Genomic DNA, 27,172 nt, shown 5'->3' with positions numbered 1-27,172 from the left:
GTGAAATTTCAAAGCAAAGGGGTATGAGCATTTTACACTTTGAATCACATTGCCAAATTGATAGAAATGTGGAATTAATTTGCATCCCTACCAACTGACTATGGTAAAGATGCCATTCAACCCTTGGCACCACTGAATTTGCTCTGGCAGTAGCCACTGTCACCTCCTTGCTTCCAAATCTGACAGCTCTTTACCACCTCATCTTGCTCAAAGCTCTACCACAAGAGCCACTGCAGACATGCCCACCTGGAAAGTCTTCCTGAGTTTTTATTGGCACTCCCCTCTGGCTCTCTTCTATTTCTCTGGGACATGAAAACTCTTCATCGCCCCCCTCTTCCCTATATGAGTGCCATGTGTCCATAGCGTTCTGGGTTCTCCCCTTTTTCTTTTTGCTCTAAAAGCCTACACTCCCTAGTGTGGCAGGCAGGCCCCATAGCCATTCCCTCCGAATTCCTTGTTAAAAGGACCCCAATTTTGTTCAAGACTTAAAGTGTTCAGCCCCAAAAGTTGAATCATGAAAGATCTAAGCTAATCATGGCTGTCCTGTTCCCCTTCCGTGAGTTACAGGTACCCATGTGACCTGTTCTGAACAAAGTCACAAGGGGAGCTTTGCCCAGGAGCTTCTGATATTTTCTTGTACAATAAAAAACAGATATCTGTGAAGAGAGCATTTTTCCCCCATAAGCCTCATTCTCTCCTTTCATAACACTGTTACTGAGCATAAGATGATTTGAGTTTGAGCAACTGTTTTATGGTCCAGGAGAGAAAGGCCAAGTGAATCACTGGGCCACCTGTCCAGGGACCTGACACCAGTGAGCTGCGGAAAGAATGCTGAAACCACTCATTTCCAAACCCTTTGCTAAACAATAAAATAACCTATGAGCAGAGCCTCAAATGGGTTTTCTGTTTCTTACAGCTAAATACTTCCTAACAGTCAGATACTAGCCCATAATGTTCAACTTAGCCTAATACTCTACCTTGACGGTGCCAACCCACTCAGAACTATGTACAATGATAATAATAATAATAACAAATATTCATTAAGTACCTGTTATGAGCTAAGACCTGTTCTAATCTATGATAATAAAAGGATAATATGCTAATTAGACCGGATGACCTTCCAGATGAAGCCGGGGCTGTGAGGGAAGCCCAGGTACCTGGTGCCAGAGGGAAGCCTGTGCCAGCAGCCAGGAGAAAGATCTACGCTTGCACAAATTTCATGCATCGGGCCTCTAGTCTATATATAAAATTTAAACACCACTTTAACTCTATAAGGTTAATGTTAAAGAACTGTTAATATCCTCATTTTGTTAATAAGGAAACATAGGCACAGAGGAATTAAGTAACTTGCCTAAGGTCATAAATCTCCTAAGGAAATCACCAAGCCAGGAATCAAGCTAGGACAGTATGTTTTCTGGTTCCTATGCCCACATATGATGTCATCCTGCTTCTCAGCTCCCTGGATGGCTAAAGAGACCTTGCATATAACATGTCTCAAATGGTACCCCATCCTCTTCCTCCCTAATAAATGGACTTCTCCTTCATACTCTCCCTCTTGATCATAGCTCCTTGGACTTGTGCTTCTCTCTTCTCCCCCCACATGCTGACAGTTCTGCCTTCTGAACATATCCTGAACTATTCCACTGTCCTAGCTCCCAGGAAATGCTTAATGCATGCTGGCTGCTATTACCAGGCTCCTTATGATTGAGCTGCTCCTGCTGTCTTGACTTTCACCATCCCAAACCTCCCAGCCCACGACTCACCTCACCTACTATAAGCAGAGTTTTGGTGAAGGTCTTCAGAAGCGAAGAAGAGTTTGACATCCCAAAATATGCCTTTTGAAATATTGGTTTTAAGATGGTTATTTTCAAGTAACAAAGGACTCAGGAAAAACCTTTAAGCTTCCACCTTAACTGCCTAAAAGGAATTTAGATAGAGGATCTGTTCCAGGAAGGGAGTTATCATCGTAGATAACTACAGTTCATGATAAACTAGTGTGTGATAGGGAGGAACCTAGCGACGTTCATTTGTCCCAAATCCTCTTATGCCTCCCAGCAAACATTTATTTACCAAACTTTTGCTTTTTTAATCTCCATGTGAATTGCCTTCCTGCCCTTTGAAGTCCAAAACTACAACCCTCACCTACTGTCTTTTTTCTCTAGAATGGTACATAAACCTCAACTGCCCAATGCCTCCTTGGGTCTCATGTTGTTATGGAACCCCTGAATGCACATCTGTAATAAATTGTGGACATTTTCTCCTGTCCATCTGCCTCATGTTAATTTGATTACTAGCCCAGCCAGAAGAATTTAGAAAGGTGGGAGGAAAATTATTTCTTGTGCCCCCACATTTCCACTTGAGGGTCCAATTTTGTAAATATTTGGAAAGGCAGCATGGCCCCATGAGATATGCTTGGCCCTGCCACTTCTAGGATTAGTGTCTTAGGAAAGTTGCTCAACCTCAGATTCTTTATCTGTAAAATCTGGATAAAAACCCAGTTCTGTCTCCGTCACGGGGCTGTCATGGAGCTAAAATGAGAGTGAATATGAACATGGGTTAAGTATGCTAAGTTCTCTAGACATGTGAGATGCGTTTTGCAAAAGGATCAGTCCATATTCAATCCAGAGGAAAAAGGAGAGGGTTTTATTCACAGGTTACTAGTGCAAATTAAGCAAAATTTAAAATCCCTCAGTTAATGTTTAATCTAGAAACAATGATATTACTTAAAAGAACACATTGACACTGATTTTTAAAATCTTTTTATTGCATTATTTGGCTCTCCCTATTCACTAAATAAGTGAGATCTGTTATTGTTGTCATTGAGTTTTACTATTTGTGACTTCATTGGTGTTCAACTCACTGAAAATGTTTTAAAGAAACAATGTCGTATTTCAGGGCTTTGGATCCAGTTATACTTGGCATGTCAGTCTCAACTTGAAAAGTGGTTTGTAATATTTTCATTAATAATTAATACTTCTGGAGAGTAAAATTGAATTTCTCATCTGAACATAGGAAAATGCAACATGATCCAGGAGGGCCACTGCCAACGAAAATGGGCCTGACACCAGCACTGAAACCTCCAAAAATCTCCCTAAACACCAGCGATCCCCGGCACCTGTGAAGGAGGCTTGGAGGTTGCTTTGCAAAGTTGCAATGTCCTGTGTCCATTTTGGAAGCAAAAGTCTGCTGATCTGCTGTCAGCTGCTGCACAAGGCACACAGGTCTTACTGACTAAAGGCAGCGCCTGGCACTTAGTGAGTGATCATTTTTGATCACACAAGTGTTGCCTGAATTTAAGTGAAAAAACTACACACAAACACAGCACATCACCCTCTGTGGAGATTAAAGATCAATTGTATGAGTCAATACCAAGCTTCCTTTCTTTCCCAATGTAGGTCCTCAAAGCACTACTAACATGATCATTTTAAAATTCTGTTTAGAATAGATTAATTTTTTATTAAACCAGAAATGAGCTATCTTAAATTCTTTTTTAACAAGATTGGGTATATATTTCTCTTTTAATGTGAATATAAAAATATAACAGAAAAAAAAAAAACAAACACGTTACTCTGAGAACTTACTTTAAAGCATCAATCAATATGTGAACAGTATGTTCATCCGACTACTGATCAAATTTAGAGAAAATATGACCAATGTCATAATTATATGGGCCCTCTTCCGAATAAATGAGTGAATAAGTTGACTTATTTTTACATAAGCAACACTCAGGAAGAATAGTGTCTGAACTGTTACCAGAGCCCTTCTCCTTTGTTTCTTTCTCCTTCCTTGCAAAGAAATGTAAAAAGAATCAGTCCCAAGATTTTATGACTCCAGGGGCTAACTCATCAACTGCCCAGCCCTCTGTGGCCATCTGTCCTTGACCCTTGGGAAGAGAGACAGTGGCTTGATACTTGAGATCCCTCCTGGAGACGTGGCAGTGTGGAGACTTCTCCAGCCAAACGAGCTATGGACAGCTTGTTTAAGGCAAGTGGAGTTGATGGTGACCCAGGGCCTGCACATTTCCCCAGAGGTGTCCCTACGACCCTGCAGCCCTGACTCACTGCACCTAGGCAGCATGACTTGCTCCACTCCTGGCAAGAGCTGTTGCTAAGCCAACATGGATACACAGTGGGATAGTTCCAATATTCTTTTGGTCGTTGGCTATAGAGACACAAAGCCTTTATTACTGAGCTTAAATGTATCCATAGTTATATGTCCATCAACCAAGTCTAAGAAACATCAATTCACAAATTATTAAAAAAAAAAAAAAAAAAAAGCATATTCACACCCCTTACTCTACTAATTCCATTTCTGGGAAATCATTTTAATGAATTAATCTAAAACGTAAGAAAAGCTTTTCTGGTCAAAAGTTTTTCTCCTAGTAATTATAATAGTGAAATACTCTTTGAGCTACACCTCAGTAGGGAAAGGTTAAGTGGACTTTTTTTACCTATTAAATATGATGTACATGAGAATTCTGCTTCTTTTTAAAATTTACTCTATGGATATACAAGTGAATATATGTGTGTGTACACACATATACATGTAAACATGCATATTGATTTGTAATAGAAAAAAAGATCAAAATAATTTATATGGCAATTAATAGTAACATTCACAAAATGAAAAATGTAAATTTCAAGTACCTATATATCTTTGCTTTACAACAAGCATGTGCTATTTATATAATTAAATTAATACTTTTAAAAGCTTTTAAAAAGCCCAAAGTCACAAATCTATGTGAGTGGAGGAAGGACTCTAACCTGGTTCCTAGGAAATGTTCCCTAGGTTTTGGGTCCCTCAATTTACAGTTAAATACATGGGAGGTGTTCCTTCTTTTACTCCCAAAGGCAAGGCATGACCTTTCAAATGTTGGCACTGGGGATCCCCACCATCTCCCATGTGTCTTGTCGTCCAGCTTATCCCTCTTCCCCACTGCGAAGGACATAGCATTTGACCCCTCTCCTCCCCAACTCCAGATGGTCTCCACTGATAGATCAGAACCAACATACAAGACAAAACCTGCCATAGTTTCTTGAATCTTCAATGCCATTGAGTGTAAGAGGCAGCGATGATATAGTAACAGTTTCTCTGGGGAAAAGGAATCTTACATTTCACGTGTGGAGCAGATGTCAAGGGCATTCTGATTTCTGATTACAGTGTTCAACATGGGCATTTTAGAATCTAGTGGAATGCAGCTGTGGCAGCCTGTACTTCTTTTCCTAACTCGTGGCATTCTGTGCTGGCTGACATCTCACTTACTATTAAGAAGTCATAGCACAGACATAAGTCACCGGGCTGGGCCCACTCAGTCCGCTTAGCATGAGCCTTCTGGGACTGCCTGGATCTGCTTCCTAGCCTGAAAGTTATTCTGCAGAAGAAGCAAGAACCTCAGTTCAGGCTGGAGCAAACTGATTTAGTAACATGTGTGAAATTCCATTTGGAGGATGGGGTTGCTGTTAGAAACAGACCCAGAGGGAAAAGATGTAAGAAATACCAGACTAACAGTCATTGGGGACCATTCTGTGCAGGGACAAGCCTCACCACTCCAAAAAAGCAAAATGTGTAACTAGACATATTGAATATGTAATAACTAAGGAAGGGGACATCAAATATAGCCATCCTTTTGTTCAACAAACACTTACTAATTAACTACCATGAGCTACAATTTGTGCTGGGCCCTGGAGATTCCAAGATGATTAAAACATTGCCCAGCTAGTGTGGCTCAGGGGTTGAGCATTGATGAATGAACCAGACGATCACGTTTTGATTCCGAGTCAGGGCACATCCCTGGGTTTCGGGCTTGATCCCCAGCAGGGGGCATGCAGGAGGCAGCCAGTCAATGCTTCTCTCTCATCATCGATGTTTCTATCTCTCTCTCCCTCCTCCTTCCTCTCACATGCTTTGTCTTCAAAGGGCCTGTGATCTAGAAGACTGAGATAAAGAGGTGCTGATAAGAGGGAAATTCACCTGAACCAAGGACACTGGAAGCCTAAGGAGGGTGTGGCTTCTACTGGGGGATGGGGTGGTGGAGGGGGAATGGGAGAAGCTTCACAGAGGAAGTAACCTTGAGCTGAGTCTCAAAGAGGAGTGAGCCTTTGCCAGGCCAACCAAAGAATGGGTTCCTTGCACCTGCTTAGAAGACTGCAGCATGTGGAGGATGCTCTTATGGAAAAAGCCCCTTTCCCTGGCACACAGGATAAATGTGGCCTGCACATCTCCACAGTGAGACAATGCTTGGCACTGCTAAGTTGCTCTGTGGGGGAGCAGGTGTCAGCCTGGTCCCCAGATGTATCTCACCAGGGTCACGAGCTGACCCCCATGTGAGGTCGCAGGAAACATTGCTGTGGCATGGCATCAATCTCCTCACCTGGGTCCGGTGGCCCAGGGTGAAATGCCAGGGTGGGTGTTGGAGTTGAAGGTGCCTGTCAGCAGGCTGGGTCTTCCGGACTGCAATCTTGGTTGGCATGAGGAGGCTCTGCAGCAACATGTGATCAGGTACAGGAGTTGGGAGCACTGAGTGTTGGGCCTCTGGATGACTGTCCAGCAAGTCCTGAGCCTGATTCAGTAAGTCGAGAATTTGACTCAAAGTCAAATCTGGCTTAAGGTAAAGAAGGGAAGACGGTCCAACCTGTGGCCTATTAGGCCTCCATGACCTGATTCTCAACCACTAAGGCAGTTGGGGATACCGCACCATCCTACATTCATCTACTGTTTACTGGCCAGTCTCTGCTGTACACTTTCCAGGCATTATATTGCTGCCTCACACCTCAGAGCCTCAATTGAGTTAAGTGCTCTTCCTTTAGAGTGTCTTTATTTTTATATTTGATATTTCAATGAAACTGTATTGATGGGCATTTAAATTTGAATTTTATGTAATTTTCATGTCCTGAAAACTCTTTTTCTAAAACATTAAAAAATGTAAAAACCATTCTTAGCTCTTAAGTCATACCAAAACAGGTGATGGGCCAGATTTGGCTCGTTGGTGCTAATTTGCCAACCCCTGACCTAGAAGATGGGCTTTAAGAAAGGTAGTTGAATTGAAATCCTTACAAAGGAGATCTGCCCCTGGGGCTGCATGTGCTCCTCACATTCAGCTGCCCTGAATCTATGCATAATATTGGTCCTGGTGTGTCCTAATCACCCATACGAATTAGAGAATGTAATTCATTCTTAAGGGCTCCCAATTAGAGAAAGAAAATGGTTTGTTACAAGGAACATCAGGATTTCTTAAGGTTGAGATCCTATTAAAATGCCATTTAGAAAGGATGTTCTATTTCTCTGGCTGGAGGTCAGTTGCATTTGCAATCGACTGAAATTCTGAAAGATGACAGAAACAAATTCTCAAACCCAGACAGGTAGGCTAGAGCAAGGTGAGACAGTGTGGTTTAGAGGAAAGAGCATAGGCAAAGGACATGAATCCAACTTAATACTGCATCTAGAAGAGAAAAATCTTCACACCTGACTTACCTGCCTCAGGGAGTTTGGGTAGCCGTGAACATATGCACAACAATCTATTGAGAAACAGGTTCACGTTGAGAACAGTGTGATCATCTTTCCCCACATGCGTGTTCATGTACACACACACACACACACACACACACACACACATTTTGCTCACATAGGTTACCTGCTTGGCCTATGTCAATTGGAGCCTTTTTCCCCCTTTAAGTCTAAACCGTCCCTCTCCTCCCCAGTCCCTCTTTCCTCTTCATGTGGTCTCACCTTTTGCTTCAGATGCCCCTCAAACTCTTTCTTCTTGTCCATCTCCACCCTTACCTCTATCCATATGTGTTTCTTCCTTTCTAAAATGAGCTCCAGGTCTGCTCTTAATCCATCCCCCTCTCATCTCCAGATGTTAATCCTCTTGTATCACCAATGTTTCCTGTCTACCATGGTTTCACCAACCATCAGTCTGAATTACCAGTCTGAACTCTGTCTTGAGCTCCCGATATAAATTTCCAACTAGATAATCTGCTGGGCTTTCTAACATTTCAAACCTGAGTTTTACACCAAACTCTTCTTCCTGTCTCTGATCTAAGCCCCAGTATTATTCCATTATCCCTTTATTCTTGCAATACTTATTTATTAAGCATCTCTGTCAGACAACATGCTAAGCACTTAGGAATATAATGGCTCCCATTTCCATCTGGTGGGGAAGATGGCCTTTATCAAACAGTCATCAAGTGAGAACACAATTATAGCTGGGGAATTTTCAACAGAGGAAATATATGTGTGCAATGAGAGCATATAAGAGCAAATAATGAAAGCTTTTTCAAGGAAACCTCTTGCAACAAAGATGCTAAGATCTGAAGACCGAGTTAATGTTAGATAGGAAAAGATGGGCTGAATGTTCCAAACAATGAAAAACCATTGATTTACAAAGGCCCTGGGGCAGAGGGGAACTTGGACTGTTCACAGAAGACCAGTGTGTAGACAGCCCAGGAAGCAAGGGGGTGATGATATGAGAAGAGAGATAAGTGGGGGCCAGACCTTTAAGCTTTTTAAGGAATTTTGTCTCCTTCTAAATTAATAGTAAACTGATTACCTTCAACAAACATAATGGCACCCAGTCCCATCAGCCCCACCAGGGTGGCAGGCACGCAGCATGGCCAGGCCCACTCCCACATGGGTCTGGCCGCTCTATGCACCTGCCTCCGGAGTCCCCCAGTCCTCTCAGTCCCCCTAGTCTCCCAGCTACCCAAGGCCAGCCCAAGGTGTAGGCAAGCCTTGGATGGCAGCTGCCCAGCTGCACAGCGCCACCTGAGGCTCAGGTAACCAGGGCCTGCTGAGGCTTGTGCTGCCAGCAGTGGCAGTAGCAGAGTTGTGATGGGGCATCACCTTCTCCTGATTGCCAGGTCACCTCCTGCCCCTGAGGGATCCCGGACTGTGAGAGGGGGCAGGCCAGGCTGAGGGACTTCTAGTGACATAATAAGGGCCTAAAAACTATTTGATCCAGAAATCTAAGTCTCTATATCATAAAAATATAGAAATATAATATCCATAGGGCAGTGATTTTTGTCTTGTCACAGCTATATTCTCAGTCTAGAACATGTCTTGTACATAGTAGGTTTAATAAATATTTGTTGAATCAATACATAAGTGGATAAAAAGTTCTCTTTATAAAAAATGTACTTTGCTAAATTTTTTATAATATTTAAAAATTTGCCTAAATATCTTATAATACAATAGGCTTGTATAAGTAAACTATGATCCACTTACTCTTTGGATTTAACTCCATTTTCAAAAGCAAACATGGTGGCTTCAGTGTAAAAGTAGAATTAAGATCTATTTCATAAAATAGCTAGATGTGGAATGGAGGCTCACTATATTCATTTTAAAGATGAAGGATTGCAAGGCCACACACTGACTTATTGGCATTTCTAAGCTACTTAATACATATGTGGTAGTTCTTTGGGGCAGTAAAAATTATAGATTGTCTGCTAAGCAATTCTATCATGTATTTGAAAATGATTCCCAGACCTTTAGAAAAGTAGATGTGGAAACAATGTTAGTTCCCATGCAAGAAAGTGTGAGGTCAAATAATGCCAGTGAACAAGTAAGTGGGTAGGGCCAGAAATTCCAGCAACAGTCATCCATCAATTTGGAAAATATTTATCAGCTGGCCAGTGTGCCAAGCCCTGATGAGACTATGGGAATACAGAGACGTCTGTGGCCCAGATTTCTGCCTCTTAGCAGAATCTTGTAGGGTGATAGGGATTTAACACATCAGGGTCACACAGTAAGTGAAAAACTAGGGCAAAGGGATGTGTCTGTGTTCTAGAGCTCAGAGATGGAGCCAGGGGCTCTGATTCTGAATCGAATGAAAGGAAGACATGAGTCTCAGGAAGCCCAGAGGAGATGGCATGTAAGGGGCTGAGACCTGGAGGATGAAGGATCTGTGGGAAGACAAATCTGGTGTGATCCTGGTAATGACTCAGAAAGGATTTCAGGGCACTAAGAAGTTGACGTCTGTCTGTCTCTCCTACATGCTTGCCCCTGAAGCTACAGAAGATGCTCAATAGAGAAGATGGTGCAGATTTTTTATTGATATTTAGAGAGAGAAGAAGGGGAGAGAAAAAGAGAGAGAGAGAGAGAGAGAGAGAGAGAGAGAGAGAGAGAGAGAGAGAGAGAGAGAGAGAGAGAGAGAAATATGGGTGTGAGAGTGAAACTGGCTGCCTCCTGCATACCCCCAATGGTGGATCGAGCCCACAACCAGGCATGTGCCCTGACTGGGAATCATACCACAACCTTTTGGTGCATGGAATAACATACAACCAACTGAGCCACACCGGCCAAAGCCATTAGTCACATTTGTAATTTGTTCTGTGTTACCTGGCCTGTAAAGTGGGGATAATAATAGTGCCTACCCCAGGAGATGGGTCTGAAACGGATGGGAGATTGATTGATTGGCTTGGCAAATACTAAGCATCTACCAGTATTGTGTGTCAGGCACTGCACCCAGCATTGGATGTAGTGAAAGAAGCAGACAGTCCCTGTTCCCCTGGAACTTACAGCCACGAGGGAGAGAATTAAAGCAAATGAAGCAAGTGGACTTGTTAGTACCTGGAGGTGGCAGTTGTGGTTTCCTCCACCTGCTTATTCCCAGGTTTGAAGCCTTTGCCAAGACATCATTTAAACTCCATTTTCCATGAAGCTGCTGTGTGGGAATAGGTCACAAAGCCAGTAATTGAGTCCAGCCAAACAGGTAGCACCCACATTGAACGGTGTTTTGTTTTTATATACTGGGTATCATGTACTCAGCAGCACTGAAATGTTTTATTTTACTTTATAGCTCTCCCAATCATGTCACAGTGAAGAGATAAGCCTGCATTTCCTCTCCCCTGAGAGAGTCCTCCAGGCAGCTGGTCAGTTATACCTAAGCTGAGAAAGCTGCCCCTGTCCACCGAGGGATGCAATGTGTGAGCGGGAGGACACAGAGGCATGGGAAGGGCACGCTGGCCGGCTGGCTCAGAAGGAAGAGGCATTGACTGACAGTCCATCATGTCCAGGCACCGTGTTGGGCATTTTACATAAATTATCTAATCTGAGACTCAAAATTAAGCCACTTCATCATCTAGCTGGCTGAGGCTGAATTTGAGCCCAGGTTTGCTGATTCCAAAATCTACATCCCTTTTGAATAGAAAAGCTAAGCTAGAACTGGAAGAGTAATGAGATACATGGTCCCGTTTGAAGATGACGATCAGCCTGAAAATAAGGATATTTTCTCCTGTCATAATAACCTGTGTGCCCACCATTGAGGCTGTCGATTCCAACTGGCCACCTCTAGAAATAGAGGAGCTAATGTATAATACTACAGGGGTGGGCAAAAGTAGGGTTACAGTTGCATTGTGACATTCTCTTGAGTTGATTAAGCTATTGTAATAATCATAACCTGCATGTGTTTTTCCATGTAAAGCAACTTTTCCTCACATGTGTGTACATGCATGAGGGTGAGGAGTAGGGGGGGAGAGAGAAAAAGAGAGAGAAACATCAATGTGAGAGAGATACATTGATTGGTTGCCTCCTATACATGCCCTTACTGGGGATTGAACCCACAACCCAGGTATGGGCCCTGACTGGGAATCAAATCTGCAACCTTTTGGTGCACAAGATGACACTCCAATCAATTGAGCCACTTGGTCAGGGCAGGGCAAGCTTTAAAATAGAGGCTGAAACTGGTTTGGCTCAATGGATAGAGCGTCGGCTTGGGGACTGAAAGGTCCCGGGTTCGATTCCAGTCAAGGGCATGTACCTTGGTTGCGGGCATATCCCCAGTAGGGGGTGTGCAAGAGGCAGCTGATTGATGACTCTCTCCCATTGATGTTTCTGACTCTCTCTCTCTCTTTCTCTCTCTCTCTCTCTCTCCCTTCCTCTCTGTAAAAAACCAATAAAATATATATATATTTAAAATAGAGGAAAGAGTGGAGTGGTCATTACTCTTCATCTTTATCCCTTGTCCACTTGCAAACTTCAACCACCCAAAGTTATCATCTCAATGAGTGTCCTTTGTATCCTTCCAAATTAGCACGCACTCCACGCTTCCTTCAGATTTTCTTACTTGCACACTTGCAACAATTTTAGCACTTAGAATGCTGCAATATAGTTCTTGCATACCAGTCTCTTTACTCTATGTCACATGTAGGAAGTGATAGGATTTCCCAAAAGAAAATAGATGAGACCACCCCAATATTAAAGGAAATAAATATCTAGGCTACCCTATAACCCATTTGTAATCCACCAGTGTATGTAGCATACCAGGGTTGAGAAGTTCTGTTGTAGATCATGACCTTCAAATACCAGGGACCATGCCTTAATTATGCATGTTCAGAGCCTAGTACATTGCCTTTCATGAAGCTGGTCATTAGTGCTTTCATTAATTCATTTAGGCAAATATTTATTGAGTGTCCACCATAAGCCATATATAGTTTTAGTTGTAAGAAATACACTTGAGAACAAGATAGATTTGGCTTTGCCCTACAGTGTGGTGAGGCAGAGTAATACTTAACAAACAATCCTATAAACATAGATACAATTATAAATTGTAATATCTACTCTGAAGGAAAAGTACAGGGTTATATAAATGCTGTGAAAATATTGAATGAACAAATGAATGAATAAAAGAAAAAAGAAAACAACTCCATACTTTTTACTGCAATATTTGTTTAGTAAAAAGCTGTATTCTATAGGGGAAGAAAAAAGAATATTGTGGGCTCTCTCAGGCTGGATTAACAATCCCATAAAGTGCCCGGCCAGTGTTGCTCAGTGGTTGAGTGTCGACCCATGAATTGATTCCTGGTCCAGGCACATTCCTGAGCTCCATCCCCAGTAGGGGGCATGCAGGAGGCAGCTGATCAATGATTCTCATTATTGATGTTTCTATCTCTCTGTCTCTCTCCTTCCCTCTCCCTGAAGCAATAAAAACATTTTTTTTAAAGAATCTCATAAAACAATCTGACTCCTATATCCATGTTCCTATGGTGCATCCTAAGACCTCATCAGTTTCCGTGGTCCTGTCTCATGGATGATGCATTCAGTCAACTTAAAAATCTGGTATTGTTAGTTTAATATTTGGTCACAAATCTTAATCTCTCTTCTTGTATTATTTATCACTTCCCAGAGAGGCCATCCTGATCATCCTGTCTGAAGTTTGGATTTAGGTAGGTGACTTTCTTGGCTCCCCCATTGGCTTTCATCTTCCTAGATTTGGTCCATCAAATTCACCTGTCCAAATCCTGTGATACCCAGTCCTGACATGGAAATATATGTTCTCCTTTACATAAGGTAGGGTGTGGCTACCATAATGGAAGGCTCCTATTCAAGTTGTTTGGAGGGATAGGGTGTAGAAATCATCTTTATAATACTCATCAACAGCACAATAATGTCCAGATCCTTTTCATTTTTAATTACACTTCTGGGAATGTATTCTAGCAAATAATACCAATGAAAGAAAAAAGGTTTTATGCAAGAATTATTTTTACTCCACTATCTATAATAGTGAAAGGCAGATACAAAATACTAATATCTTATAAGGTGTATGATTAAGCTTAGGTGATTGTAACAAGAACAGTTTCTTATAAACTAAGAATTCTTAAGAACAGGCTTGCAACAATAGCATTTTAGTTTTTGAAAAGTGTGTCAAAAACTCTTTTAAGCTAATCACATGGCTCAGAATCCATTAAATTCTAATAAGTGTTTATTGTTAATGAAGAGATAATGAATATATTGTAATTCAGAAAGAGGTGATTAAGAATATGAAATAATTAGCTATTAAAAATACTTGTTTGTATGGTATTGATAAGGGATCTTCTCAGGCTAACAGCCCTTTATAATGAGTCTTTCTTCCTTTGATTGGCAGTCTGAAACCTCAACTAGTTGATGCATATAGAACTTCAATTAAGTCTGAATAAAGCAATAGTACTATATAATAGCAGCTTAAAATTCTGTCCATAAATATTTGAGTGTCTATTCTGTGCAAGGCACAGTTTGAGCAGCAAGCAGGACAGATAAAAATCCCTGCTTCGTGGAGCTTATAATGTAGGGGAAGGGGGCAGGAAATACTCAAGTCAACCCGTAGAATAGATAGCATGTCAGATGACAATAAAGGCAATGGGAAAAAATTAAGTGGGGAAGAAGGATAGGAATGTAGCTCAGGGGTGGAATGGAGGAGGGATGATATTTCAAATTGGGTGCTCAGGATGGCCTCGCTGGAAAAGGGACATCTGAGCAGAGACCTGAAGGACACAGGACAGTGAGCCAAGCAGTTGGTGGGCTGAGAGCATTCCATGGAGCAATTCCCTTCCAGCAATACAATATTAAAGGATGGGCGGGTTACTTTTGTACAGGCAGCCCAGCCTTGCATTCCTTGTCACTTTTAATTAACCATGAGTATACCCAACCAGCTCATCAAAGAGAGATTCCTATGTCTCTCCCGTCTGGCAGCCAGAGACAGATCCTCTAGCCGGTGCCAACGCTGGCAAGCTGTGCCCTGTGCGCTAAGCGGAGAAGGCAGCCCCACCTCTTCTTGTGGGCCCTCTGCCTAGTGGTGAGAGCTGTAACCATTACCTTCCGGTGCCCAGCAGCTCCAGTCCCCCACTGAGTGTAAAGGGCATTAAGGTTCACTTTTGTATCTCCGTACTGGGTGAATCTGGATTCTCTGTGTAAGGGCTTACTCATTTAGAAGTCAAATCACCCATTCTCAGAGTCACTTGTAGGATTAAGAATGTAAGCTTTAACTACATTGAGAGTATTAGAATTTTGTCGTTGATGTTAAGTCTTCAAAGCTGTCAGATTTAGGATGTTAACAAAGAAGTGTATCTAAATATTTGCTAATGTATATATTTGTTAAACTATAATGGCATTTGTCGTTTCTGATTATCTACTCATGACCCAACGGATGACTTGCTGTCTTTCTACCATACCTGTTGGTCACAGTGGTCATTTCAGGTCCAGTGACAAGGAGGACACTGTATGCTCCTTGAGGACAACTATGTTTTTCTCAGCATCATATCCTCAGTGCCAACCTCAGGGCCAGGCATGTAGGAGACAATCAATGCTGATGAATAAATGAATGACTTCAGATGACAGCTGTGGCACAGAGAGAAGACATTTGTATGCTAGAGTGGGAGGGCCAACCACAGAGACCAGCATGTCTGGAGCAGGAGTGGTAGGACGGAGGCATGAGCTATGATGTCTCACTCTCTAATTGTCTGAGATGATGGGAACCCAAGTGGAGTCTGCGTTCAATACACAGGGTAGGGCAGGAGTGGGGTGGTGAAGTGAGAGAAAATCACTGGCACGGTGGTTGCTCCCTTCTCCCCTTAGAAACTCGGTTTCATCATCTGGAAAATGGGGATAACAATACTAGCCTCACATTACTGAAAGAATTAAGTAGGAAAATATATATAAAGCCCTTAGCACAGAAACTACCTCCTTAAAAAGTCATAGCAAACCCTTGTTTTTTCACCCAACAAGTGCACATTGAAAGGCTGTGTACACTGTGGTTGGAAACAGGGACCTGGACTAACTAGGTTAGAACCCTAGCCTTGTCACTTTGAGCTGAATTGGTCTTAATTCCTCTGGGCCACAATTCCCTCATTTGTGAAAAGCAGGACAATAATGCTTCTCTCCTAGTGTGGCTCTGAGAATTAAATCAATTAATAAATGTAAAACACTGAGACCCACATCTGGCACACAAGCATTATTATTGTATGCTGGACATTTTTCATAGTTGTTTCCCACTTTGATCTCTTTAGGGCTAGTGGAGACAATGAGAGGAGAGATAGGAGCAGACAGATATGTGGATGTGATGATGGAGGAGTTCATGTTGGATGGGCTGGATCTGTGTCTCTTTTCAACACTGGTTCTCACACTTTACCGCATTGGTTTCCCCCTAAGGGCTGGTTAAAACACAGGCTGCGGGGGCCCTACCCTCAGAACTTCTGATTCAGTAGCCTGGGTGGAGTTTGAGATTCGGTATTTCTAACAATTTCTCAGATGCTGCTGCTGCTGCTAGTCCAGAAACTACTCTGAAAACCACTGAAATAAGATAAGGAAGGATGCCAGAAATCCCAAGAGGAGGAAAAAGAAGGTGTGCATAAAGAGATAGGAGTTCTGGAACAATTACAAGTAGGACTGAATTATGGACTCCAGTAGAAAAAAAAAAAAATCTGTTCGTTTAGTCAATCACCAAACATTTACTCACTGCCCACTGTGAGCAGGGTCCTATATTCACCAGTCAGTTTTAAGGACCAAGATTTAACTGAGCAGAAACAACAGTGAGTTGAAGAGAAATATCTATTTAATTAAAATAAAACAGCCTTAAAGAAAGAAAAGCCACCCTGATCGGTTTGGCTCAGTGGGTAGAGCATCAGCCTGCTGACTGAAAGGTCCCAGGTTCGATTACAATCAAGGGCATGTACCTTGGTTTGGGTACATCCCCAGGGGTGTGCAGGAGGCAGCTTATTGATGTTTCTCTCTCATTGACATTTCTAAGTCTCTATCCCTCTCCCTTCCTCTCTGTAAAAAATCAACAAAATATATACTTTTTAAAAAAATGAAAAGCCATGTTTCCACAGGCCTTAATTCTGAATCATGTCCCCATCTGGCCTAACTCAGACATTATTATTTTTTAAATATGTTCTTATTAACTTCAGAGAGAGGGGTAGGAAGTGGGAAAGAGAGACAGAAACATCGATGAGAGAGACACATTGATCAGTTGCCTCCTGCATATTCCCTACTGGGGATTGAGCCCACAACCAGTCATGTGCCCCCATCTGGAATCAAACTGAGGACTTCTTGGTTCATGGATTGACACTCAATCACTGAACAACACTGGCCAGGCTCAGGAATTGTTTTTTAAATTGTGGTAGAATACACATAACATAAAACTTACCATTTTAAGTGTATATTTCAGTGGCATGAAGCACAGTCATATTGTTGGGCAACCATACCACCATTTATCTCCAGAACTTTTTTTCATCTTCTCAAATTGAAAATCCATACCCGTTCATCAGTAAATACCTATTTCCCCCTCTTCCACATATCCTGGCAATCACCATTCTACTTTCTTGTCTCTATGAATTGACGATTCTAGGTACCTTATATAAATTATACATTTTTGTCTTTTTGTGGCTAGCTTCTTTCACTTAACACAATGTCTTCAAGGTGCACCCATGTTACAGCGTGTGTCAGAATTTTCTTCTTTTTTAGGAATAAATGACATTCCACTACATGTATATACCACATTTTGTTTGTCCATTCATCCATTAATGGACATTTGGCTATTGTGAATAATGCTGCAATGAGCACGGGTGTACAAATACCTGTTTGAGCCCCGCTTCCAACCTTTTTGGGTATATAACTTTGAGCATTATTTTAAAGCAGATAGAATTTGTTTGCATGAAGATTGAGATCACATGCCTCCTTCCACCCCCCACCTTTTCTTTTCTTAGAACTTTACCACTCACAACACTCAGGTACCCAGATCTCGCAGCTGCCTGAATCTGATAAATCATCCACCTCCAGGTAAATTAGCACAACAAGAACAAGGGAAATATATTTGAATGCATTATGGGCTGAATGCATGCCCAAGCTTTCCTTTTCCTGTAATGGAAAACTTAACTGACACACTGTCTCAGCACACCTGTGCCAGGAATTTATTCAATAATCTATGCCTGGCCAGCATGGCTCAGTGGTTGAGCATCAGCCTATGAACCAGGAGGTCACAGTTCAGTTCCAGTCAGGGTACATGCCCAGGTTGCAGGCTTGATCCCCAGTGTGGGGCATGCAGGGGGCAGCTGATCAATGATTCTTTCTCATCATTGATATTTCTGTATCTTTTTTCCCTTTCCCTTCCTCTCTGAAATCAGTAAAAAATATATTTTAAAAATACACTAAGGAAATTATTTAGTTTCTGAAATCAGACACCTGATAGAGTAATCTAGTCTTACTTTTTACTACCCCGTTTCCCAGAAAATAAGACAGTGTCTTATATTAATTTTTGCTCCCAAAGATGCGCTAGGTCTTATTTTCAGGGGATGTCTTATTTTTTCATAAAGAAGAATACAATACACATTTATTATTAAATGAAAATAAAGGAAATTTATTACCTGTATATGGTATGGTAGTACGGTAGTTGTCAACACAAACCAGACAAACTGTGAATCCTATGGTATCAAGAATTTACTCATTTATTCAATGACAATCATGTCATCATCTTCTGGAACATCATCATAACAATCCAATTCCTGAATTTCCTGGTGAATTTCTTGTGACTCCATTTCTTTCAGAATCAGTGGACCAAATCTCTCATGTTTAGCCTAGGGGGGCTTTATTTTTTGGGGATGTCTTATATTTCACTCAGAAGGAAACCTGTAACTAGGTCTTATTTTCAGAGGATGCTTTATTTTCAGGGAAACAAGGTAGCCATTGAGGCAAATGATTTAATCTCTCTAATTTCAATTTCCTCATCTATAAACTAGGAATAAAACTAAGATAAGGCAAGCTAATTAAATTAAGATAAACCAAGATAAGATAAAACACTTAACCTAGTACTTGGATTATGGTAAGTACCCAAGTACATATCTACACTAATAAAAGAGAAAGATGCAAATTGACCAAACCTCTGTGATGCCCACCCGCCAACCAGGAGTGAGTATGCAAATTAACCCAACAAAATGACATGTTAATTTGCATATTCAGGCCTGGAGCGAAAAATGAAGGCTCTGCCTGAGCGAAGACTGAAGACTGAAGGTTCTGCTGCAGCTGGAGCCAAGCCTGAAGGCTGAAGACTTGGCTCCACTGCGGCCTGCGGTCCTAGGCAATGGAGGAAAATCAGTGCTGGCAGCGAGGGGAAGGAAGGCCTATTGAACGAATCTATATATATATTAAAATCCCAGTGCATGAAATTCATGCACAAGTAGGGTCCCTGGGCCTGGCCTGAGATTAGGGCCAATCTGTGGGGTGACTGGTGGGCTAATTGGGCCCCCTCCCTCTGCTGGCATGTGCCTTGGCCAGCCTGGCAGTGCCCACTTGCCAATCCAGTCCCCTGCTGCCACTGGTAGCCTCCCTCTGCAGGTGACCAGCGGGGTGATGGGGGGGGGGGCGCGGGGGCCCACTAGTGCCCCCCTTGGCTGGTCTGGGGCCTACAGGTTGAGAACAGTTCCTGCATTGAGCGTCTGACCCCTGGTGATCAGTGCACATCATATCAACTGGTTGTTCCACCAGCCATTCCTCTATTCAGTCAATTTACATATTAGGCTTTTATTAAATAGTGTATATATATATATACTGTTAGTATTATTGTGGAGTAACTCTTTCAGATACATGCCAAGAAAGTTCCTGCCATCTAGGTATACAGAAGGGCATTACAATGAACATAGAGTTAACAAATCTACTAGGTCAGAAACCCAGAATCCTAAAAAATTAACATTTTTTAAAATCACAGGATTCAAAATTACAACCTGGCCACAAGAGATTAAAACATCTCTCTAAATGGGGGAATACATGGGGGGATGGTCCTCTGTGAAGCCCATGTATTGTACCAGCATCCCCAGCGGCCAGCTATGAGTCTGAGGAATCTTCTGAGTTTGCAAATGCCAGTTAGAAATGAATTCCAGAACAATGGAAATTTGAGAGGAGTAATGGTTACCGCAAATTTGGCCAGCACCCCTCCTAGGATTGCCCAGTCCTTCTGGGACATGTTCTGACAACTTGCCGGCCTTTTTTGAAGCCTCAGAAAAGGAATGATGTTCCTGCCACTTCCGTTAGCAGAATATTCCACGGTGAAATATGACTCACTGTCAAGGCCCTTGCTTTTGCGAACCCCTTTCTTCTCCTGACCCACTTTCGTCGTGCTGTGCCCTTTTGTACAAAGTCAGATGAAGCCTCTCGGGAGGAGCTTGCTTTGTGAGGACTGACATTTAAAGACCATTTCCACCTCTTAAACTCACTCCTGTTCATTTAGCCAAGCAAAGCATGTTTAATTCTTTAAATCTTCCCCCATAAATCAATCCCGTCATTCCCTTAATAGTCCTTCTCCTGTGCTTTGAACTCCCTCCAGTCTGGCCATCCTGAGCTCTTGTTCCGTTTACACTTGAGAATTGCCAGTCAATCATGAAATGGCTGTGCAGGAAAAACAGCCGGGCCTGCCCGGGTTCCAAGCGCTCTCACCGAGCTGACTGTCTGCTGCCTAGAGGTACTGTGAGCCCAGAGAAAAAGCCCTGCCTAGTGGCAAAACCTGTAAGGTAGAGTTGAGGCATTTGCTGCCTACTCCATGATGGGTCTTTCAAGTAGACCTGGCCCACCTCGCCAATGGTCAAGGGAATTGCACAAGAAGGCACCTCAGATTCCTACACCCCTCATTTTACTCAGGCTTCTCAATTTGTCCACCTATCACTTGGCTTCTATCTACTAGGACCATGGGTAAACTCAGAAAGGATCTTACCTGGAAGGTGCCAGCATGGTCTTCTTCCTTATCACCTTCTCTGTGTTCTTTGAGGGCAATTAGTGTAAATCCTCTGAAGTAGGAGGGAGTAGCAGCTGAAAGTGTCACTGTGGGGAGAGAAGAAAGCAGATTATAAGCACAAGGAATCAACTGCCTTCTATTTGTGAAATGGATACATGTGAGTTCTCCATCCGCATTCCAGACCTGTGGATTAGAGGGGCAGTGGACAGTAGGAAAGATTTGTCCAGTTAACAGTGAACCTCACTCTCTCCACCCAGTTCCCTCTTACATTTCAAAACTTGCTAAATGCCTGAATTGCTATCTCTTTTAGGAGTCGTTGAACCAACCAAGGCTGTGGTGAGCTCTCTCCCAGTAACCATGATTTGATAAAGAGAGTCCCTGGTGTACAACTCTAATCTTGACAGTTATCTAATGATATACTTCCATTAGATTGACCCAAGGGAAATCTAGCTGCTCACAGCACAAATTGACACAGACTGTCTCATGTTCTCTAAAACACATTTCCTTTCTCTGTAGGCACTCTGCTAGGCCACATTGTCAGCCTCCCTTGCAATTAGGTGGAAAGCATGAGCAGACATGATGCATGCTACCTCCAACCTGGCCCATATACATTTTCCATTCGATCCTCCACTCTTCTCTGTTGTCTCTGCCTGCCAAATGCCGGGGATCTGGCAGAGGACTGGTGTCCCAGGAGAAGGAGAAGGAGAAGGAGAAGGAGAAGGAGAAGGAGAAGGAGAAGGAGAAGGAGAAGGAGAAGGAGAAGGAGCCACAAGATGGAAAGAACCTGGGATTCTGAATAACCACAAAGAATCACTCACTGACCAGAGACAGCCATATTGTATTTTGCATAAACTGGAAATGAACTTATATTTATGGGTTTTTGTGACAGCAACTTGGGTTATGAATTTACATTATACTTTTCCTCTTCACATTTACCTAGAAAACTATGTTTTAATTAAAATCCAGTTCAAGTGCCTTCTCAGCAATGATAGTCAGCCCTCCCTTTGTACACCTAATCTCCTGAGATGAAAATCTTTACAATAATTTTTGTACTGAATTGAAATTCCCTTTTTACCTGCCTTCTCCATTGGACTGTCCATTAATGCTGGAGAGGGTCTGAATTTTTAATTATCTTTGAATACCCAGCACTTAGAACAGAGCCTGGCATCTAATAGACACTCAATTCAAGTTTCTTGAAATTTATATAAATAGAGGCTTAAATTACTTTACTGCCTGATCAAAGTGCTAAGATTCTGCTCTTTAAACACGGAATTACAGACTATTAGAGCCTCAAGCTACCCATAGTATGGATATCCCACAAGTGTTGGTGACATAAAAAAAAATTATGATCAATTCATTTAAAATATAATATTTATGCATCATCCATTCCAGCTTTCCAACTTTACAGATAGGAACCAAAGACACAGAGAAGTCAACAACACCCCCAAGGTAGTAAGACAACCTAGAGTTGCACATAATGAGTATAGTCATAGTATGGGTATGCCACAAGTGTTGATGACATAAAAAAATTATAATCAATTCATTTAAAATATTATGTTTATGCAATTCTGATAAGCAACCCCCTATTGGGGAGGGGCATTTATTGTTCCTCAAACTAGTTTCAGTCCTGAAAATGAAGAACCCTAAAACTCCCAAAACTAAAACCACCATCTTGGATAATATTCCGTGATCTATGAGCCACCAACATAGTGACATCTCAGAGAACTTTGAGACACAAAGATTGCAAATCTCATGCTGTGATTGGTCAGTTCATCCTGGAAAAGTAAAGGAGCATTCTTATTGGCTACTGATGTCTATAAAAAGTCAGGTAGAAAGTAATAAAGCAAGCATGAGCGGGGAGAGCACTATAAAGTACAATGAGAACATTGTGGTGCTCAGCAGTGGCAAGCAGCCACTGGATGGTGGTTATGATGTCAGGAGAAAGAGCTGAGAACTCTGAGGAACAGATGGAATGCCCCAAAGCAGTCTGAGGCTATCACAATTCTGGAAGAAGGGGAGCAGACAATAAAGGTGCACTGCCTAGATCCCCTCAAACTCCTTTTTACCATTTCAAAGTGCCTTTGATGCTGATGTGTCTTTGCTTCTATTAGCCAGCACCTGTGACCCTCAGATCACTGGAGCCTGCTCTGCCTAATATGAAAGTTCTAGCATCCTGCATCAGAAGAGACAATGCTGAGGGGTACCTGCCACTTCAAAATGGCCCTCCAGGATCACACTGAAAGTCTCCTTAAGGACTTCTCCTGGGGTCACAGCCTGTCAGGGACTCTTCCCCTCCATCTTGCTTCCCCACTCCCTTATTAGTTTTCCCTGGGAGCACTTCCTTAATAAGTCACCTATACCCAAATCCCCACCTGAGGGTTTGTTAAGTATTCAACTGTATTCTCTAAAAATATATGTTGCAATCCCCCCCCCCCCCCGGGCCCCCGCCCCCAACTTCCCCCACTCTCATGCCTGGAAATGTGACCTTATTTGGAAATAGCATCTTTTAGGTGTAATTGGTTTATACTGGATTAGCTCTAAATCCAATGTGCCTGGTGTCCTTAGAAGAGGCCTAAAGACACATGGAAAAACGCCAGGTGACAACAGAAGCAGAGCCTGGAGTGATGCATCTACAAGCCAAGGAGAACCATGGAGGAAATGCTCCCTCCGAGCCTCAAGAAGGAACCAACTCTGCTGACTCCTTGGTTTCAGCGCTTTAGCCTCTGGAAATGTGAGAGAACTCATTTCTGTTGTTTTAAGCCTCTGGTTTGTGGTATCGTGTGTGGCAGCCCTAGGAAATGAATACAGTACGCTTTTGGGGAAGCCAACCTGAGACAGATAGTCAATCCTTGCTTCACATCCACTGGCTTCTGCATAAAGCTCACTCTCCATAGATTAGCAGGCCCTTGGTCTCTGCTACTCCAGCTTCACCAACCGCATTCCCATCCGTTCCCCCCCCCCCCCCCCCCCCACACACACACACACTATTCCAGTCATAGGACTCACTCACGGGCAGTTTCCTGGAAAGCCTTATCACTTCACTCTGCAGTATTTTTTTCTCCACAAGCTCCTCATATGCCTGGAATGTTCCACTTACTCCATTCCTAACAAACTTCAAAAATAAGCTAAATTTTCACCTTTTGTGTGATGTGTCCTCTGATTTTCTCATCACTACCTGGGTGCTCTTTTTTCCTAGATCCTGTTAAGATTAAAAATACCTATACAATGGGCATAATAATGGCACTTACTTCAAAGTATCAGTGTGAAGCATAAATGAATTAATATGTGTAAATTCCTTAAAATCATGTTTGGCAAATAGGTACTTAATAAATATTAGCTCTTATTATTATCATCAGTGGTGAGATTATCCCATTAACTATATTTTGTGTGTGTGTTTTTAACCTATTTTGTAAATCCTTCAAAGATGAGAACCACATCTGAACTCAGCACCATAATTGACACAGAGCTGATGTGCAATTAAACCTATTGACTTGTGTTCATGGATTGATAAACTCAGTGTTATGAAGATGTCAGGTTTTCTCAAATTGATTTATAGATTTAATACAATCTAATTAAAATCCAACCGTGTTTTTATGATATTGAGAAGCCAATTCTAAAATGTATATGCAAATGCAAAGAGCCAAGTATATCTAAGACAACTGAAAAAGAGGTAAAAAGTTGGAGGGTTTATATTGCCAGATATTGATGTATACATCTATAGAGATTAAGCCAGTTTACTAAAGCAAGGGAAACAACAGGCCAGATGAACAGTTTGGAGTCCAGAAAAGGTTTCACAAATAAACTTGATTTATGATAAAGAATGTACCTCAGAGCAGTGGGAGAAAGAAAATACGTTCAATATATGGTACAGTACAACTGAATAACCATTACTGAATGCCTTATAGTAATGAAAATGAACAAATTGCTGCTACATACAGCATGGATAAATCTCACAAACATAATCTTGAGTGAAAGAAGACAAAGAATATAAAAGATATGATTACATTTACATATCCAATATAATAAAAGACTAATATGCTAAGTGTCCAGGTGTCCCGTCATCCGTTCAACCAATCAAAGCATAATATGCTAATGTATGCTAAGGCTGCTCAACCACTCCCTATGATATGCACTGACCACCAGGGAGCAGATGCTCTGACCTGTAGATTAGCTTGCTGCTGGGGTCTGGCTAATCGGGACTGAGCAAGATGGGCCAGACACACCCTGGACATGAGCAGTTCCTCCCCAGCTGGCCAGCCTCTCCCATCCTCTGCAGGCTTGATTGTTCACCGGTGGGGTCCCTCAGCCTGGCCTGTTCCCTCTTGCAATCCAGGACCCCTGGGGGATGTCAAAGAACTGGTTTTGGCCCAATTCCACAGGCCAGGCCAAGGGACCCCACTGGTGCACGAATTTGTGCACCGGGTCTCTAGTATTTATATAAAGTTCAAAAACAGGCAAAATAATCTATGATGTAGAGGTCTGGATAGCAGTTACACTTATGGGGAAGGAGAGTGAGTACTGATTTGAAAAGGTCACAGGGATGCTTCTGCAATGCTAGGTTTGTTCTATTTTTTTTTTAATCTGGGTGTATTCAATGGCATAAGTCATTAAGCGGCATGATTAGTGAACTTTTATGTATGTAAATTACATTTTCATTAAGTGTTTCTGAATGATAAAAGTTCATCTTAATATATTAGGTCTAATAATAATTAATGTCGTTTCCATTACTTTTTTAAATCGAATTTATTTAAACAATACAACAAAATTTAATCAACAATATAGTTGCCATTGTTTTCTACTACTTGTGCCCAATGCTCAGGAAGCATTTTAATCCCTCTGTTGTAAAATTCTTGTGATTTTGATGCAAAAAATTCGGTCAATGCATTTTTGAGGCATTCTTCATTATTAAATTTTTTTCCAAGAAGAAAGTTTTGCAAAGAACGAAACAAATGGTAATCGGAAGGGGCAATATCAGGAGAATATGCAGGTTGAGGGAGAACTTCCCATTCCAACTGGCGCAGTTTTTCAGCAGTGATTCTTGCAGTATGCGGTCGTGTGTTATTGTGGTGAAGAATTACGCCCTTCCGATTAATCAGCGCGGGTTCTTTTTCTCTTAAAGCTTGGGCTAACCTTTCCAATTGGGCACTATACACTGCACTTGTAATGGTTTGGTTAGATGGTAAAAGTTCATAATGAAGAATTCCTTTAAAATTCCACCAAACACACAACATCACTTTTTTCGCATGCAAGTCAGGTTTTGGCGTGGGCTGCGGAGCCTCAGTTTTGTCCAGCCATTGAGGCCGCCTTTTCAAGTTAACATACAGCACCCATTCTTCATCTCCGGTAACAATTTGCTCTAAAAACGGCAAAGGGTTTTGATGAGAGAGGAGCGAACTGCAAATTGTGACTCTTTGATTACGGTTGTTGTCGGTCAACTCATGAGGAACCCATTTTCCAAACTTTTGGACTTTGCCAAGTGCATGCAATTGATTGGAAATTGTTTTTTGTGAACAATTTAAAGTTGTCGCAAGCTCTTGTTGGGTAATTTGAGGATTTTGCACCAAAAGAGCTTGAAGAGCTTCTTGATCAAAATTGGACACACGGCCTCGACCACTCTTGTCATCTAACGAAAAATTTCCCTCGCGAAATTTCTCAAACCAACGCTGGCATTTTCTGGCGCTAACTGCATCTTGACCAAGAGCACTACAGATGTTTTTTGCAGCCTCACTAATTGGAACTCGTAAAGCATGCAGTGCCGAATATGCTCTTCATCTGCCATCTTCTTAGCCCTAGTTTTGCAACAAAAACCAAACCAAACACAAACTTTTTCAAGCAAAACTTGTTAATTGCACTTCACACGTTCTGTAGATACCACGTGTTTGAAGGTTATGTCAATACAAGTCAACGCCAAGCAAGATTCTAAACGAATGTTTAAAAACGACATTAATTATTACTAGACCCGAGATATATATATATATATATGCAGCACCCTTAAAGGACTAACCATAAACTCAGCTTCACAGAATGCTGCATTCCTGTAGGTGCTAGAAAACTAAGGTTTGACTCTACCTTATAGAATACAAGAGATTGAGCTCAGTGTGGTGTTTCAATCCATAATTATCACAGGTGATGATGGTATTACACAGTATATAATTTGAAGGAAAACAGGAGACCCTATCTCTCAGAGGACCCCATTATATGACTCTCCTGAAAGGAACAAATATGCAGTGTATTCTGAGTTCCAGTAATGATTAAATATGGCAATAAATAATAGAATTTTCTCTCTAATAACTTCTTCCAAGTGCCTCCCAAGAGAGGCTATTAAGAGACCCAAGAAATTCAAGAAAAATGCTTACAAATGATTTTTAAAAAAAGGTCCATTAAAATAAAAAAAAGAACCATCCTGTGATCACATGTAGGAAATTGGTTAAGAACAAAGATTTTGGATTAGAATCTTAGAGCTATCACTTATTATGTGACCCCTGGCAAGTTACTTAACCTCTACATTTCCTCATTTTTAAAAAGAGTTAATGATATTGCCTTTCTCATTGGAGTGTGGAAAGGATTAAATAAACATTTATCACAGTGCCTGGAACGTATAAAGCATTCAAGAATTGTAAAGGATGATGATGGTGGAGGAGGTGGTGATGGTGATGTTGGGGATGAAGAAGATGATGAACATGATGATTATGATGACGAAGATCA

General features: G+C 41.8%; 1 protein-coding gene across 1 annotated transcript in view; it reads right to left on the bottom strand.

Annotated features, from left to right (window-relative positions):
- The window catches only part of SPON1 (spondin 1), a 252,535-nt gene that overhangs the window by 208,326 nt on the left and 17,037 nt on the right, over positions 1-27,172 (bottom strand). The window contains exon 2 of the mRNA XM_084893979.1: positions 20,447-20,553. Within this exon, the coding sequence (XP_084750105.1) occupies positions 20,447-20,553 (107 nt within the window). The remainder of the gene's footprint in view (positions 1-20,446; positions 20,554-27,172) is intronic.

The sequence above is a fragment of the Pipistrellus hanaki genome (genome assembly GCF_964339955.1).
Source record: "Pipistrellus hanaki genome assembly, chromosome: 9".
NCBI lineage: Eukaryota > Metazoa > Chordata > Mammalia > Chiroptera > Vespertilionidae > Pipistrellus > Pipistrellus hanaki.
This window is presented reverse-complemented; position numbering and strand designations above follow the sequence as displayed.